This window comes from Liolophura sinensis, chromosome 4 (genome assembly GCF_032854445.1).
Source record: "Liolophura sinensis isolate JHLJ2023 chromosome 4, CUHK_Ljap_v2, whole genome shotgun sequence".
NCBI classification, from domain to species: domain Eukaryota; kingdom Metazoa; phylum Mollusca; class Polyplacophora; order Chitonida; family Chitonidae; genus Liolophura; species Liolophura sinensis.
Window position 1 is genome coordinate 13,233,518 of NC_088298.1, and position 16,838 is coordinate 13,250,355.

General features: G+C 38.4%; 1 protein-coding gene across 2 annotated transcripts in view; it reads right to left on the reverse strand.

The window, feature by feature from the left end:
• Positions 1–14,690, reverse strand: part of LOC135464939 (activin receptor type-1-like) — a 31,635-nt gene extending 16,945 nt beyond the window's left edge. Inside the window, exon 1 of one of the 2 annotated variants that reach the window (XM_064742525.1) lies at positions 14,612–14,690. In XM_064742525.1, the coding sequence (XP_064598595.1) occupies positions 14,612–14,660 (49 nt within the window). In that variant the 5' untranslated portion in view covers positions 14,661–14,690. Of the gene's footprint in view, positions 1–7,512; positions 7,643–14,611 lie in introns of those variants that run through there. The other variant, XM_064742526.1, reaches the window with a different exon arrangement.
• Between the last annotated feature and the right edge of the window lie 2,148 nt (positions 14,691–16,838).

Below are 16,838 nucleotides of genomic sequence, written 5' to 3' on the forward strand. Positions count from 1 at the left end.
CCAGGCCCAGGCTGGCTACAAAAGCTGGGTAAAGAAAACAAAATGTTGGGATTTGCCAGACAGTTTGGGATTCAGGTGAAGACTGGCTCAGTCACAACACCCCACTGGCATCCTAACCAGCTGAAGCCATTAAAAAAATATGACAGTTCTCAAAGCAACAGGATGGGAGGTGTGGATTGCAAAGTGTGGGCTGTTTTCCTTATCCAGGGTGGTTTCTACTGAACACTGAGATGTACACCAGGAAATTGTGGTGCTTCCAAAAGTATTGTTCTGGCAAGTTGAAATTTGAAAGTAATTAAAACACTCATTTCTTTTTTTTTTGTTTGTTTTGTTACCCAAGAAGTTTTGAGATTGTCATCTTACAGCATGGCTCCATGAAAACTGCTGCTTCATGTACACTCACACACACATTTCATTCATGTACACTTACACGTGCAATTCATTCATGTACACTACCACACATAATTCAGTCATACATGGTACACTCACACACACACTCACACACACACGTGTACATGTACATGTACAATTCATTCGCAGCACAATATAATACTGTCACAAACATGTGAAAAAATGAACAATTTACAGGATACCCAAAAAATTATATCTGTTCTACTGAGAATGTTTTCTATGGATTGCCATAAATATTCTGTACAAATGTTAACAATCACAGAGAGCTTTAATATTAACACTACATGTCCGTGAGCAACCACTCTACACACAATTACCAGTAACCAGTCTAGACTGTTACCTGTAGCCAATCTACAGACTGTTACCATTAGCCAGTCTACAGACGGTTACCAGTAACCAGTCTACACACTATTACCAGTAACCAGTTCACAGACTATTACCAGTAACCAGTGTACACACTGTTACCAGTAGCCAGTCTACACACTGTTACCAGCAGCCAGTCTACAGACTGTTACCATTAGCCAGTCTACAGACTGTTACCATTAGCCAGTCTACAGACTGTTACCAGTAGCCAGTCTACAGACTGTTACCAGTATCCAATCAACAGATTATTACAAGTAACAGTAACCATTCCAAAGACTGTGGTACATCTACTATTTTGACTTGTTCATAAAATGAATACGGCTTTCCGATAATCAAACCTGGGAATATTAAGCCACATACTGTTCACCAGTTCACCTCTATAAAGTCTATGTACAGAGGCATACAGGATGCAGATGTGCATGTTTGTCTGCTGAACTGTGAACCAGAAGTGTCAATGACAGACATCTTCTTTGAAGACCTGAATCAGTTCTCACCAGCAGTCACAGGGGATATGGATATCTTGAGATCAGCTTAAGTACACATGTTTACACCGAGAAATCAGCAACTGGTGACATGAGGATCTGGTGTGATGAGTGACAGCTGAGGAACATGTATGATACAAGTAGTATATGGTAAGATATGTGTCATATTTATGTCATCACTGTTGTTGTTGTTGATGGGCCATCATTACCAACACATTTGGACGGACACCAAAAGGCACAAAAAGTACACGTACATGTTAATAAACTCAGTTCTTGGTAATAAATGCACGGTCCTGAGACATTCATAACACGCTCAATAAAACTGTGCACTTAAAGAGCCTGGCAAATGGCAATGAATGTTACAGGTTCCTGTAGACTTGTTTGATGATGGTTCCTTTACCGTATGTAACAGCATGCAGACATGTAGATCTATCCATGCAATTCCAAAACCTACTGCACATGTACATGTATCAGAATGTCAATCACATCATTATTACCCAAACCTGCCACAATGCAAAGTGAGGCTTAATTTCAGTGATGGAGAACTGTAAACATGACACACAAGGGGTTATGGATGCCGTGGTAACCAACTTATCCTGTTGTATGGATGGTCGCCATGACACATGTTTGTCGGTAAACTAACCGTGTAACGTACATGGTTTAAGTGACGCACCCCATCCATAGTGCAGTAAGCTATTCATGTATTAAACAGTACTTTTTTTGTTTCCCTTTAAACTGTGATGTGACATTATGATTTGTTAGCCCTCAACAAGCAGTGCACAGGTAATACATCAAACAATACTTTTCAAATCTATTTTTTTTCGACACAATAAAGTAGTATAGGCAACTTGAAATGTAACATGAACATGTATTATGATTTCTTAACTCTTTATCAAGCGAAGAACAAGTCAGACTCTTTCCTGGTGCGAAAGGTACAAAAATTGATTAAAAACAAAAAATAATTTTAAAAAATCACAAAACAATACAAAACAAAAAAGCCTCTGTTCTGCAGATTACTTGAATGAATATTTTAAAACATATCAACTAAATACAACATGCCATGTAGCTTTGCAGCATAGCGATATATAAATCCTACCTTCTACAAGTACAAGTGCACTTCAGTTTATGCAATTACTATTACTATATCAATTTACTTATATGCATGTATGCTCTGAGATACATTTCCGACTGATTTTCACATGTTTATAACCTTGTATGTTTACTTCATGTTTTGGCACTGTCCACGGATTTCACGTAGGCAGGAAAAATATTGTCACCCTGTCAAAGTGTCAAGACTGGATTAGCTAACACGTGTAACGTAAGAAGTTGAATGAATTTTCAGGAGCCTTTCCCCCACTGAGCTGATATTTGCTGATGGGTTTAAAGCGTTTCTGCACATTTTACAGTCCTGCAAAAGTTGTTATGGTACATACAGTATGTCAGCCTTACTGTAAAACAATCAAAGGTTCCCTCCCAAAAAAGTGGTGGCAAATCTTGTTTTCAGAGTAAATCTTTCCCATAAATATGATGTTTGATTCTGTTTAGAAAACTATTTTTTAGGCCTGGGTATCAATGTAAGTTTTTCTCCCCATTTTTTAATCTGCTCACATTGAGTGTTCGATCAATTTTTTTGTTTCAATCAATTTTCTGCTCCAAAGCTTTCATTGTTATTGTTGAATTGTTTGAACACGATTAAAAAAAGTTTTGAGTTTAGAAAAATTATTCATTGCCTTTTTCACTTGACTTGGTTAAGTGCCCAAATACATGCAGGTACTCAAAAATTATACCCAAAAGGAATTTCCAGATCTGAACTCTCTACCTTCATGTCAATTCTACAACACAAAGTTGTGCATGTACCAGGGCATGATCAATCATGACAAGGTAATCAGATACCATACCCATGACTGGCCACATAACTGTCACCAGGCTGTAAGGTGGCTGGATTTATGACTATGTTTAGGTTTCTGGCCTGATCTGTCAGCTGTTAGCCCTGTACCTACAATGGACCCCAGCATAAGGGGATTAGAATGGGATCTAGGTACAAAGCAATAAGCTTTGTCATGCACTGTTTATTCCCAATAGACTGAGCCACAACAGAGAACAATGGAGGTAGGAACACTGACACTAGAGCTTGAATCCTCTTGCTCACATTGACTAAAAAGGGGCGAGCTGGGTGTCAGATACTTAAGACACCTTAAACTGCTCATTAGGTGCCTCAATCATAAATTGCACACATCAGTATATCTGCTAGTAATCACGGCCCTTCATGGAGAGTGCATATATGTACTTCATGTCACTGGACAAATCTCAAAAGATTTGTGACAGACAATGGGGTACCTGCAGATCTACATCTCACGAAAAGTGGCACTAGTGTGACTTTCACGTCACAAGTCTTTTGTTGTGCGACAGGAAACACGCTGCGCAATGCGGTTTCATTTGTGACGTATTTAGTCTACCCAATGTGACATCACACTGTCGACGCTCCAGTGAAATGTCGTAATATGTCCCACTTCGGACTTCTGTCGGTATCCCATTATGAAGCACAGGGTTTGGAGTAAGGTACAAGTAAGTATGTGTGTATGTGTGTGGAGTAGAGTAAGGGTGGTGGTGAGGGAAGACGGCAAAGAGATGGGAGGTGTGTTTTTCCGGCATTAGGGTGCATTTTGGAGAGATGAATATCTGAATGTATTCTTCTGTCTTTGATTGATCTTGAAGGATGAGATACAGTGATGCAATGGTATTTTATCATCGAGTGTTTCAACAATAATTTAATAACTTTTGTATATGAAAGCTGATTATACATTAAGTCTTACTGTAAAATACTTTATGCATTGTAATTTTTTCTACTTGCCTTAAAGGTTATGTGTGTGCATTACTGGAAACTACTGAATCTATGACGAATTGTTAATTTCCAATTAATAAGTCTACAATTATTTCATGAGTGATCTGCAGAACTTGGATGTTACAACGTGTGCCGTTTTGTCTAAATCCTCATTAATCTGCATAAATGGTAATGTCTTAAAATTTCCGCTGTCTTCGCTTTCAGGTGCCAAACCTGAGCTCTCCCTCTTCTACAATAATAATATGATTTCGTAAGAGAAATTGAATTTCCCTTAGGACTTCCTGTTATAAATTGAGGTCTTATTGCATTATTTGGGTCTGGCATAAGTTGAAGCTCAAGAAAATCAATGTATTAAAGGCAGTGCATGCTTTTCCAAATGAATGAACTGAAATAATGAGTCGTGTCAAAATTCAATTTTTCTCAGCATTGAAGGGGGTATTACTTCATTACCTCTCCTCAATCAACTTCGCGACATGAAAACATTTCCTAAACAGGACAATTAGTCACATAAAGGGTTGCGATTGATGGCGATTTTTATGCTGGTTCCCATGGTGACAAGGACGATTCATTTTGCCTCAACTCACAGGCAGAACTGCATGTACATGTACATTCAGAGCTTAATACTGGGACAAGTTCAGCCAAAGCCTACGACTTTCGCATGATTCATTCAAATAAATCAATCCCTCTTCGGAGACAATGTATTGGCCATCATTGTGCAGAATGTTTTACCACAAAGACGGAATCAAGATGGCTGGTTACAAGGACTGAGGCAATCTTAAACAAACTCCACTATGACCTCAATGGCCTAGTAGACAATAGAAGAGCTAACAACCACCATGCCTCACCAGTTGTGTGTAGTAGGTCATTACCACAGACCAGTAAATTTCACAAATATCTACAGCAGTCATAACATGATCGAGTGTGACGCCATTGAGATTTTTTGTATCAAAACATGTATATGCAGATCTAATCATGTATCTAAATGAATCAGAATAAAGCTTTCAAAGCATTAATGGTCTGTTGAACTCAAAACACATTTTTTTTTAAAACTTATGATGAATCAATGAATGAATGCTTGGGGTTTTATGTCGTACTTAACAATTTTTCAGTTGTATGACCATGACGACGAGTCAATAAGTGTGTGTACATATAATATGTCTTCTTGTGGCAGGGGGAGTCTATGTTCCCAAAGTGCTCCCGCCACTGAAGTATCCTGCCGAAGATACCAGACATGACACCCTATCCAGTCAAATTTATCCTGACACTTTCCCAACCTGTCCCTGCTTTCCCTGCTTTAACCCCTCAGTGCTGAGCGCAAAGTGAGGCAACAGCAAGAGCCATTCTTAAAGCCTTTGATATGACCCAAACCGGGTCTGATCCCGGGTCTCCTGAGTTCAACGTGGATGCTCTAAGTTTACCACTAAGCCACCAAAGCAGTTCGAACATGATAAAGGTATTCTCTTCGTATTATTATGAGTAGTTCAAACTTGGCTGAGCATCAACCAACCTCCACAAAGACAATTTCACTAACATTATTAACTCTAACCATCCTTATGTTTCGCATGCACTGATCTAAAGTAATTCAAAGTCTACACGTAGATATCTGAAAGCCAGCATAGGCAAACCATCTGTTAGCAGTAATCTATCTGTTCCACTGAATCCGAAATGTCGAACCAACATCTGCCATGTTTGGAATTCAAGCTTTCTGTATGTCCCAGCATGGGACATGCTGGCTGTTAGAAAGAAAAACTGTTAATAACCAAATCCAATGCCTACAATACCCTTACCTTTTAGGGCTATTAAGAAAGCAAAAAAAACCCAAAAAATAATAATAAATTGCTGAGAAAAAGTAGCTTGCCAGGACTTGGTGGGAGATTGAATTAAAAACATGGTAGGTGTTTGATTCAAAGTTTTCAACCTGTTTACGGATGGTGAATTTGACACACATGTACACTGCTGCTGAACTAAGTGAATCCGTGCATATGAAATACACGGATGTGACTGATTTGTTAATATCAGTGAAATTGTTTGCATGGAAGTACATGTAGTTTGGACCGATGCTTGCACTATGTTAGGTCAAAATTGTTTGCATGGAAGTACATGTAGTTTGGACCAATCCTTTGCGCTATGTTAGGTCAAAATTGTTTGTTTCATGCTACACACCCTTTATAACAAAAGAGGGTAGGTAGGTCGTTTTTTTGTTTTCGCACAACAATTGCAGAATCCTGTTCAAATGACTGATCACGATAAAACTTCCTCAACACTGATCAGAGCAGTATTAAATTATATCGTCCAGTGTTTGGCAATTCTCAAAACAAACATTCTCAGATCTTTGCATTGAAACTATCAGGTAAACAATTGTTAAACATTTTTATGAGTACTATGCCTTATTGTAACTCAACAGTTTGTGCTAGCATTTTCAAGTCCTGTACAGAGGGGGCCAGCATGTGAAAATATAACCAAAATCTTGTCCAGCTTATAATTTTGACAGAGTGAAGTGGAACCTCATGACCTAGTAAAATAAAATCTATACTGTAAAATCCGTTTCCATTTTCCTAAATTTCCTACATGTAATTTTACTTAAACTTCGTGAGATTTAGGGGATTCTTCCTTGATGTGAAGGATAAAATATTACTTCTGTCTTCAATACATCATTCAATGTGCACGCTTGTCTAGAAGCATGAAGATTATAAGCCTACTTGCAGATTGATGCTGACCATACTGCATATGTACATGTATGTGTACATGTCCCTCCACATCTCACTGGACAACACTTTAACGTTTTTCCACACAGTGAGTCAAAGAGTCTATTTAAGTATGACTCTTTGGGAAGCCACATTAAAGCAGAAGTTCAGGACATGTTCCTGAGTCAAAAGCTACCAAACATTTAGGACATGTTACTGAGTCAAAATCTACCACACATTTAGGACATGTTACTGAGTCAAAACCTACCACACATTTAGGACATGTTACTGAGTCAAAATCTACCACACATTTAGGACATGTTACTGAGTCAAAAGCTAACTCACATTTAGAACATGTTACTGAGTCAAAATCTACCACACATTTAGGACATGTTACTGAGTCAAAAGCTAACTCACATTTAGAACATGTTACTTAGTCAACAGCTACCTCACATTTACCACATGTTACTGAGTCAAAAGCTACCTCACATTTACCACATGTTACTGAGTCAAAATCTACCACACATTTAGGACATGTTATCCAGTCAAAAGCTACCACATATTTAGGACATGTTACCACGTCAAAAGCTACCACAGATTTAGGACATGTTACTGAGTCAAAATCTACCACACATTTAGGACATGTTACTGAGTCAAAATCTACCACAGATTTACAACATGTTTGACAAGGCACCCCTGTACAGATCTATAATACTGTCAGAGTACTTACGTTCTGTAAGTTGTTTAAACTCTCAGAGAGCCCAGTCTTCTCACTGAACAGGGTTCAGTTTTGCCTTCTACTGGAACAGCTCATACATGGAATCTATCTCATGTTTTTCAAGGGTCAGTGTACATATATCATATATTTATAAATGTGCCTGCCCACACAGAAAAAAATATTTTTCTCTAAATCCTACAATCCATTCCAACTTCTCTTTGGCTTTGAGAAATGCCCCACAGATAGGATTTAGACATCTACATGTACAGTATCTATTCAGCTGTTGTCATTGCACTGTTTACACTATAGCTGAACTCTGAGCAAAGCAATGGTTGGCAGGTGCTCCTCCTGACTGGAAGAAAAGGATTTGAGCAAACAATCTCGGCTGGCTAAGGAGCCTGCTCTGGACTGGACTGTACAGTAGCTCACAGACACCCCCCTCAAAAAAAAAAAATAAAATAAAATAAAATAAAAAGAGAGGGAAAGAAAAAAATCAGGGGTCTTTCCAAACTTAGTGCAGTGAAAGTAGCCTGTTAATAAAACACCATTCTGCCATTTCCTCTGGGTTGTCAACTTGCAGCCTATTCATGACAGTGTGAAGAAAGGCTCCCAGCCTAATCTCACTGAGCAAACTGAATAGTCCAGTGTGTCAGGGTCTGGCAATATCTCACATGACACCAAGTTTTCATATATTAATCCCCTGCTCCACACTGATTGTGACAACACAGGCACCACGCACCCATAGTTTTACGACCATAACTTTATTGCCCCCACTATGCCTCATAAAATATCAGGGTTCTTTTAGAAACATGAGACTTCAAGATCTGAAAAGCCCTAACTTAACTACCGATACTGGAAGTTCACAAATAAGGGGTGGGTTTTATTGCAAGCAACCTTCTCCAGTGACAAAGCAATAATCCTGATGGAAACACCAGATTTCCATGGGGGAAGAAACAGATGGCCATCACCATGTTTTATTTCCTCAATGTATCAACATAGTCCTGTCAAGAAACTATGCAAACTCCAAGACCCCAAAAAGCATACACATGGTCTGAAGTTGGAAACACTAGGTCTCTAATTTCCAAAGTTTCCAGGGAGCAGTCAGTGTATCAAATATCTACTGTACATACATGTCCTAGTACATGTATACCTACATTAATCAATTTCATGATGATTTATTTCTGAATATGTTGATAATTGTTTAAATAAGAACAGATCAAACTGAATTTTTTGACATTGGCAATGAAATGAATTCTCATTAAAAAGCAATCCCAGAGTTGTAAATGTATGTTTCATTCAAGTACTGTACATGTATGTGTAACCAATGACTCCAAATAAACTGCAATTGACAGGCAGGTTCTGTTAGCCAGAAATCGGCAAGAGAAACAGCCACAGTACAAGAAAGCACACGTCTCAGAAAAATCTGAGAATCCGAAATTCAAATGAACCACGAGCAAGTACATCCAAGATAATATTATGCAGTCTGAGAGGAGTTGCCGTGGCGACAGGGTTATCTCCTGACTGTTATCATCCCTTATTGCCCACCTCCTTGTCCAAACAAAGACTGTCAATATTCATTACACCAGCGATGGCAAACTTAATAGAAAAGCACATTTTCATAGATCAAATGAGGCCGTGCAAAGATTGCAGCCATTTCAGAGACAGATTGCATAGAAGGCCAACAGCTATTAATTCTGGATCAATTATTTTCTTGAGCAGCATCGTTTTCATCCTTATAAAGGGGGCATCTTAACAGCTCATGATCAGATGTATTTCAGACCTTTAAATTTCCAGTCAGTAGGTAATGGTATGTCCCACGGTCCTACTAAACACTTACTTCACAGAACTTACCTTACTAGAATAAACAAAATCCCAATTAATTATTTTGTGATACAATATACCAAACAATTAGCAAAGTTAGGATGAAAGAAAAAAAAAGAAATAAGAAACAGAAATATTAAATCAGATAACGGAAATATTAAGTCATATAAAACTTAACTTTTAGCATGAACATGATGTAATCCAACATGCAGGGCTTCATTTTTATAAATAAGAGGAGAGTGATAAAACAGCTCTCCTGGTTGTTAGTCATGAGGTCAGTAACCATGTCTATACATACATGTACATTATGACGTACCGAACAAGACTATAAATGAAAATGAGAGACTCATCAGCATCACATGTTGACAATTTTATTTACGTATGGTAATAACTGGATGCTTAATTGTAAGCAGTTTTCATTGGCGGAGAGTTTTTATAGGCGGTCTCCAACGCCTGTTCAGTGGCATTGTCTATTCGTAGCTGTTGTGGCACAGTGACATTAACGCTGGACCGAGATAATGCTGTTTCCGACAGCAGAAACTAGTGCTCCGCGACCATGACGTGACTTTTTAAAGGAAGGTGTCAGAAGACACTACGATTACATGTTTGGTAACAAACACAGTGCCCATGATGCATTTGTTCAAATCTTTATTGGCCTGGCCCCTCATTTCGTCATCCTTCAACACCTCACTGTGTCCAGCACATGTCGCACAAGCAAACACTTTACTGTCTACATCAGAATGAAATTTTATGTGCCACTGATTTGATTGATTTATTTGATTGGTGTTTTATACCGTACTCAAGAATAAATGTATCTCACTTATGTGACAGCGGCCATCACTATGGTGGGAAGAAATCAGGCAGACCCCAGGGGAAACCCACGACCATCCAGTAGGTTGCTTGGCAGGCCTTCCCACGTTTGGTACAAAACTCTGTTCATTGTTGACTTGTAATATTGTGTTAGAAATGTACAGGTTTGTGGGATAGATACTTAGACTGAAATGATCTAGAAGTCAGGTTTTAAACCTTTCCTCTGAGATGAATAAGAGATTTTCTAGAGGAGTGTCTGTACCACGGGCACTACATGTACCTTCCATATACCATAAAACACATAAAATTTCACTTTTGCTTTAAAACTTTGAACATGGTTTACGAATATCTATACAGGCATAAGAGTAATGCAATGTATGTACCTATATATGTACACAGCTGATCCACATGACATAGATATGCATTCAGCTGGGTGAGTTACATAAATTCTGACAAAAGAGCTAAGTGTCAGAGTACATGTATAAAACAAACCAGCTGTGTTTACATACAGAGTGTTAACAGACTGATGCCCAACCAATGACCAACCCCTTCCTAACCTGCTGTTGTTTTATTATTAAAATCATATTATGACAGGTTTTTAAACATATGTTGAAAACCTTGACAGATTACAACTTACTCCCTACTCAATGTTTCCATCTATGGGTAAATTCTGGTCTAAAGCCAATAAATAATGGTCACAAACTAGCAAATTAGAACTTTGCCCGTCCCACTGACCCATAATCTCTTACAGGCCCTGTGCCGTTCACTAGTTAGACTTATCTGTAAATATACGTCTATGAGAAATAGGTAGTCAGGGTTCATACACTTTAATGCCTCCAAATTCCAGGACTTTTCAAGGCCCAAAATTTAAATTGTCTGGGCTACATGAAACAAAAACTCTGTTATGCATGTACAAAGTTCAAGCAGTGTAAAATAATGTTATTAGTCAAACCCTTCTCATAAAAAAAATATGGAAGTGCATCAAACATCATCAAAGATGATGGAAAATAAATTTATATAGATCAACCCATATAATGAACATGTATATCCTGATTTTTCAAGCTTTTCATGGTCTGGAAAAGTTGCCTTCACTTTTCAATGTTTTCAAGCCCCAGTTCGAACACTGTGTACTGAGCGGAACACAGTATTCCAATGGTGTAGAATTGATTGAGGAGAGAATAGGACTGAAATGCAAAGACAAGCCATTTGATTTCAGTCGTGCAAATGCCATCTTCGGAAAAGACAAAAAAAAAAAAGAAAAAGAACAACATCTGAACACGATTGCTGTAACAGTATGTATCACCTGTTCAATAAACATTATGGTCTTGTTAACACATATATATCAGCATTACAATAAACACACAGCTGCAGCACACAGAAAAAGGGACCAGGACAATTTCATGTCGCCTATCCAGGAAATTTTTGGCTCAGTTGCAACACCCATAATACAAACAGACTAAAAACATTATTGCATACTGGTCATAATACGCCATCAGCTAGACATATCATTACGCTGTTGTTTGTGATCATCAGCAATAACGTCTGGCCAAAGTGAAACTCCTCCACTAATCAGTTACACGCTCTGGGCATTACAAAATACAAGCACATATTCAAATCTGCATTACCCTTGGCTAAACACTGATCCTAAAATACTTTTATTTATTTATTGTTGATTGTTATTCAGGGTCTCAATCAAGAAATTTTTCTGGCATACATTTAGCCAAAAATTTAAATCAAGGTGTCCAAGTCTCCAAATTTTCTCCTATTATCCTATCTCTCCCATATTAATCTTGTCAGTATAGCCTAAAATACTATTATGGTCCTCGGGGTAAACCATTGGCATGTGTGACGTATGTGTTTATATAACATGTTGGCGGCTTTCAGCAAATACTACACTGCACTGATGGGCTCACACAGGCTTTGGCGACCATTTACACTGTACTGTCTCTAAAGCCCCATGAATACTAAGAGAGGTGAAATCTACCTATTTCCTGTCATAATAATTTTAAAAACAGGGGTGTGGAAAACATACAATTTACTTATTACTTTACTTATTAGACTGCACTGATGGGCTCACACGAGCTTTCTCAACCGCTTATTGTCACAAAGGTCCAATGAACATTGAGAGTGGTCCAATCTACAAGTTTCCGTCAAAATGTACTTTAAACCAGAGTGTGGAAAACATACACTTTACACGTACATGTGATGTATAAAAATGCAGAAGACATCCTGAATCTGGCCAAATACCAGGCATGTCAATGGATAATGGCTGAACATGGACAGACATTCATGATTCTGCCTGTCTGTTAATTTCAGTGAATAAAATATTGTTAAAAAACACCCCACCAGAATGGTTGAACATGTTAGACAAGAGTTTAATATGCAAAATCAGTTTAATTTGAGCAGGTATGGGTGTCTATATGCAGACAAATATATAGGATTTATTTATTCATTTCATGGATATTTCATGTCGTACTCGGGAAAATTTCAATTACATGACAGCGTACAGAATTATGAAGAGAGGAAAGCGGGCAGAGCTCGTGGGAAACCCACAACCATCTTCAGGTTGATGGCTTCCTCTCCGGCCGCACGACTGAAGGTCTGCCAGCAATCAACGGAGGGTTGCGCGTCACTAGACTTGAACTCACAGTGACTGCATTGGTGGTAAACGCACTGGCCCCCCCAAACCCCTACACTGCAACCACCACCACCTCACCACCTGCCACATACATGTATATCCTAACTGACCCAAAATTTCGTCCATGACTAAGATGCTCATTTTTTCAGATTCTGGGAGTTCTATTGAGTTTAGAAAGGTAATTTGAGAAGTGTTTGGAGGTTAGAAATATCCTCATTGGTAAATGTGAAGTCCGGCACCAGAAATAATATCTCATGACATTTAAATGTCTCCAAAAATGCTCTTTCGTGGTCAAATTTTTAGGTCATTGAGGGTACATGTAAAGACACTTTAACAGAAGGTTACAATCTGGTGACATGGGTCACTTAAATTTACTTATTTATTTTATTGGTGTTTTACACCGTACTCAAGAATATTTCACTTATATGACGATGGAGTAACTTGAATGGAAATTTGCAAGATCTACAATGGGCTACCATAGAAAACACTTCTTCAGCCTGCTAAACTTAGTGAGTAGGTTTTTTTTTTTTAGGTGACGCTGACTGTTATAGTTATTATGGATGGCATACATCATCAGCTGCTATCACAAAGCACTTGCAGATAACTACCACAGCAGCAGGAAATTCAATGGCAAATAGGTGCATGCAACACTAAGCAGGTCACAAAAAAACTGGGTCCATAGTTTCAGGCTGTACTTGCTGAATATTCCATACTCCTTCGAAAGGGTGGAGTTAAATTAATTAACATGTGTTTGATGGCAACTAAGTATACAAAATGGGAATTAAAGCAAATGAGACAAGGTTGTTATTATCAAAAATGATCAGTTGAATAAACACAACAAAATATATACTTAAAGATCACAATTTCATCATCTGAGAAAACTTAGTTAGTTTATTTGAAACTAGCCCTTGGACTTAGCCCTGTATCTTTAACCTATGACAATGAGAGCCATGGTATTAAAGTAGCCGACACCTGGGCCTAGCTTTGAACCTGAGGACTGACAAGATGACAAAAAAAATTTCTACCCCATTCTTAAAAAAATCATGGAGCCTGCTGTAAACACCAGGAAGTAAGTGTTTTGCATAATCTCCAAATCGAAAGCTATTGGTATGTCATAACATTTATAATGAAATTATAATAGCTTTTAACTGTTAAGGAACAATAATTACCAGTTTCATTTTGCACACATTCATAGCAATGCATGCCTCAAACGAATATTTATAAATGTCAGAAAATCTCATTTTCCATTAAGAAGAGATAGCCTAGCTCTCTCCAAACATGGCTGTTGTAAAGACTCGGGTTGTGTCTTTACGTTATGAATGCACGTGGAAATCAACACGTAAATATAACCCTAGGCCTTACAACCCCCAAAAACATCCTTAAGGTTCATGTTTAACAGTTCTTAACAGTAACATGTTTTCTTCTTCTTATCCATAGTTTTGAAGCATGCATTTAATTGCACGCACTTCGTTCGCAAGCGTAAATGCTGAGAAAAACTTTTGAGTAAACTTTTTGAAAATATTTCGTAGGCCTCACAAGTCAAATATATCGAATAAATATTACGATAAAAAACATCGATTTACAGCTTTAGTTTCAGCTAGACAGATGACGGTGAGACAACCTGAAACAACACCGAAAAGATAAACAGACGACCGCTACAAAACTTCGGTACGACACAAGTCAGTAACTGCTTCGGTTTTCTAGCTTGGTTTTTCCTTGTATATTTTCGCAAAACAAAGACCCAAGCCACAGAACAAATGTATGGAATCGATATACATGCAAGAGAGGAATGTCAGCCTTTCAAAAGAGATGAAGTGTAACACAAGAAACGCTCAAACTCACCAAAAACTGTAAAGAAAACGAGGACTGGTTCAGCCCTCGGGGTGGCCATTTTGGGTCGCTCATACCGCTCTTACGGTTACCTCCCACGGATAAAATTGAGCTTGTCGTGACGAGTAATCGCGCTACAACTGAAATGAGGGTACAAAGGGACCCTGTCCAGTATTTCACTTCACATAGTACTGTAAACAGCGTGCGATTTAATATATTGTTTTGTATATATGTCTCACAGAAGATGTAATTAAGGGGAATACAGGCCATCATATGAAAATAAAATATGGAGCGATTTCTGACACTGTACTCTACACCTTACCGGTATACCTGTAATTAAATAATGTTGTTGGCAACTAAGGTGATGATAAAGGTTGGGCTATATGTTTACATGATTTATTTATTTATTTGATTGGTGTTTTGCGCCGTACTCAAGAATATTTCACTTATACGATGGCGGCCACGCACACACAAAAATACAAAAAAGAAAGAAAAAAAATGTATATTGCTGTCCCACGTGGCATTTGTATTGTAATCACACCAAAACTGAGTTTATTCACGTGACCATATTGTTCCAGCGAAGGGGAAAGTTGACGCAATTAGTAAAGCTGTGCAAAATACCGTCCTCGTGACGTAACGATTCTGAACTCTTGCAAGTCTACTGTATAATCATGTTAGATGGGCCAATATAGGTGTAAAACTACCTGCTCGTTCGTTTCGTTTCCATATAGGTTATCATTATTACTGGCGACTATCATACTTTATTATACGGGTGCCGTCGAAACAGTCATGCGGTCTTCTTTTTTTCATGACGGCTCATTGTTTTGCATTGAAACTCAGTGTACGGCAATAGATTCTAATATTGTTCGAGTTTCTCTCTGTTCTGAATTGAAATTTGCTAGGCCTATGGGCCTATATACGTACATGGTCATAAATCAGTTAAAAGATCGAATCATGGACCGTACTCTCATTTTTCGACAAAATTATGGCCGTTTTTTTTCCCGGACTTTGACCTCTCTTATTGTACCAACACCTGTGTAGTTACCTCCAGTGGCACAACAATACTTATTCACAATGCTTGTTAATTTATTTATTAGCTGCCAGTGTAAAGTCGGCCATTCCCTTTGTCTGTCTGCCTGTCTGTCAGATTTTTGACATCCTATATATCTTCTAGTTAAACACTGGCATCCTTTATCTTTAACAAGGGCCATTGATTTAACGAGGAACTGTGTGAAGGACGGTACGAAATCATATAATGTCTTAGCTCAATTAAATTAAGGTCTTTTTAAAACAATATTTGATATTTACTTCCCTCTGCCTACCTGAGGCAGGGAAATTTATAAAATTACTGAATATAAACCTCGACGTTTAATTAAATTGATCGAGGTAAGTCTAAGCTATAGTCACTTTTCACCGTTATTTATTTATTTCGTACCCGATCATAACATGCATAAGTGGAATATAAAACCTTATTTCATATCGTGTAAAACAGTTAACTGTATAGTTGGCCTATAGCGCATTGACAGAGCCGTTGGACTTATGTGTACACTGAGTTACAAGGGGGGTTAACTTTTGTTACTTTGTCATAAGAGTTATTGTTCTTCATGTCTTTTTAGTTTGTATATGCAAGTATATGCATGCATGAGGTTTAATGCCGTACTGAACAATTGTATCTCCGTCATTTGAGGAGTCATTAGGTGTGAGTACATATACTGCATCTTCCTGTGGCAGGGCGAGGCCATGTCTCTAAAGTGCTGCCGCCATTGAAATATCATGCCGAAAACACCAGACATGACACTCCAACCTAGTCACATTATACTGACACCGGGCCAACCAGACATGTTCCCTTGCTCTAACCTCTCAGGGCTGAGTGCCAAGCGAGGCAGCACCTCGTACCATGTTAAGGTCTTTGGTATGACCCGACCAGGGTTAAATCCTGGGGTCTCCCGACTTCGAGGCGGGCGCTCTAACCATTAGGCCAACGAGGTTGTCTCTGAAATCTTCCGAAATCGTCTCCACTTGCTTCCCATTACAGCTATTTAAATCGAATGAACTACCTGTATAAGAAGGTACGTCCCTTTTCACAATTTCGCCTCCTTACAGCGCATGCCTCGCTCGCTTTATATCACTGCCACCACTAGCAAACGGAACTCTTGACCAATGTCAAGGTCACTTGAGTCACGGTGATGAAGGAGAAAGTGATGTCAGAAAACACATCTATAAAGTGTGAATGTGCAAA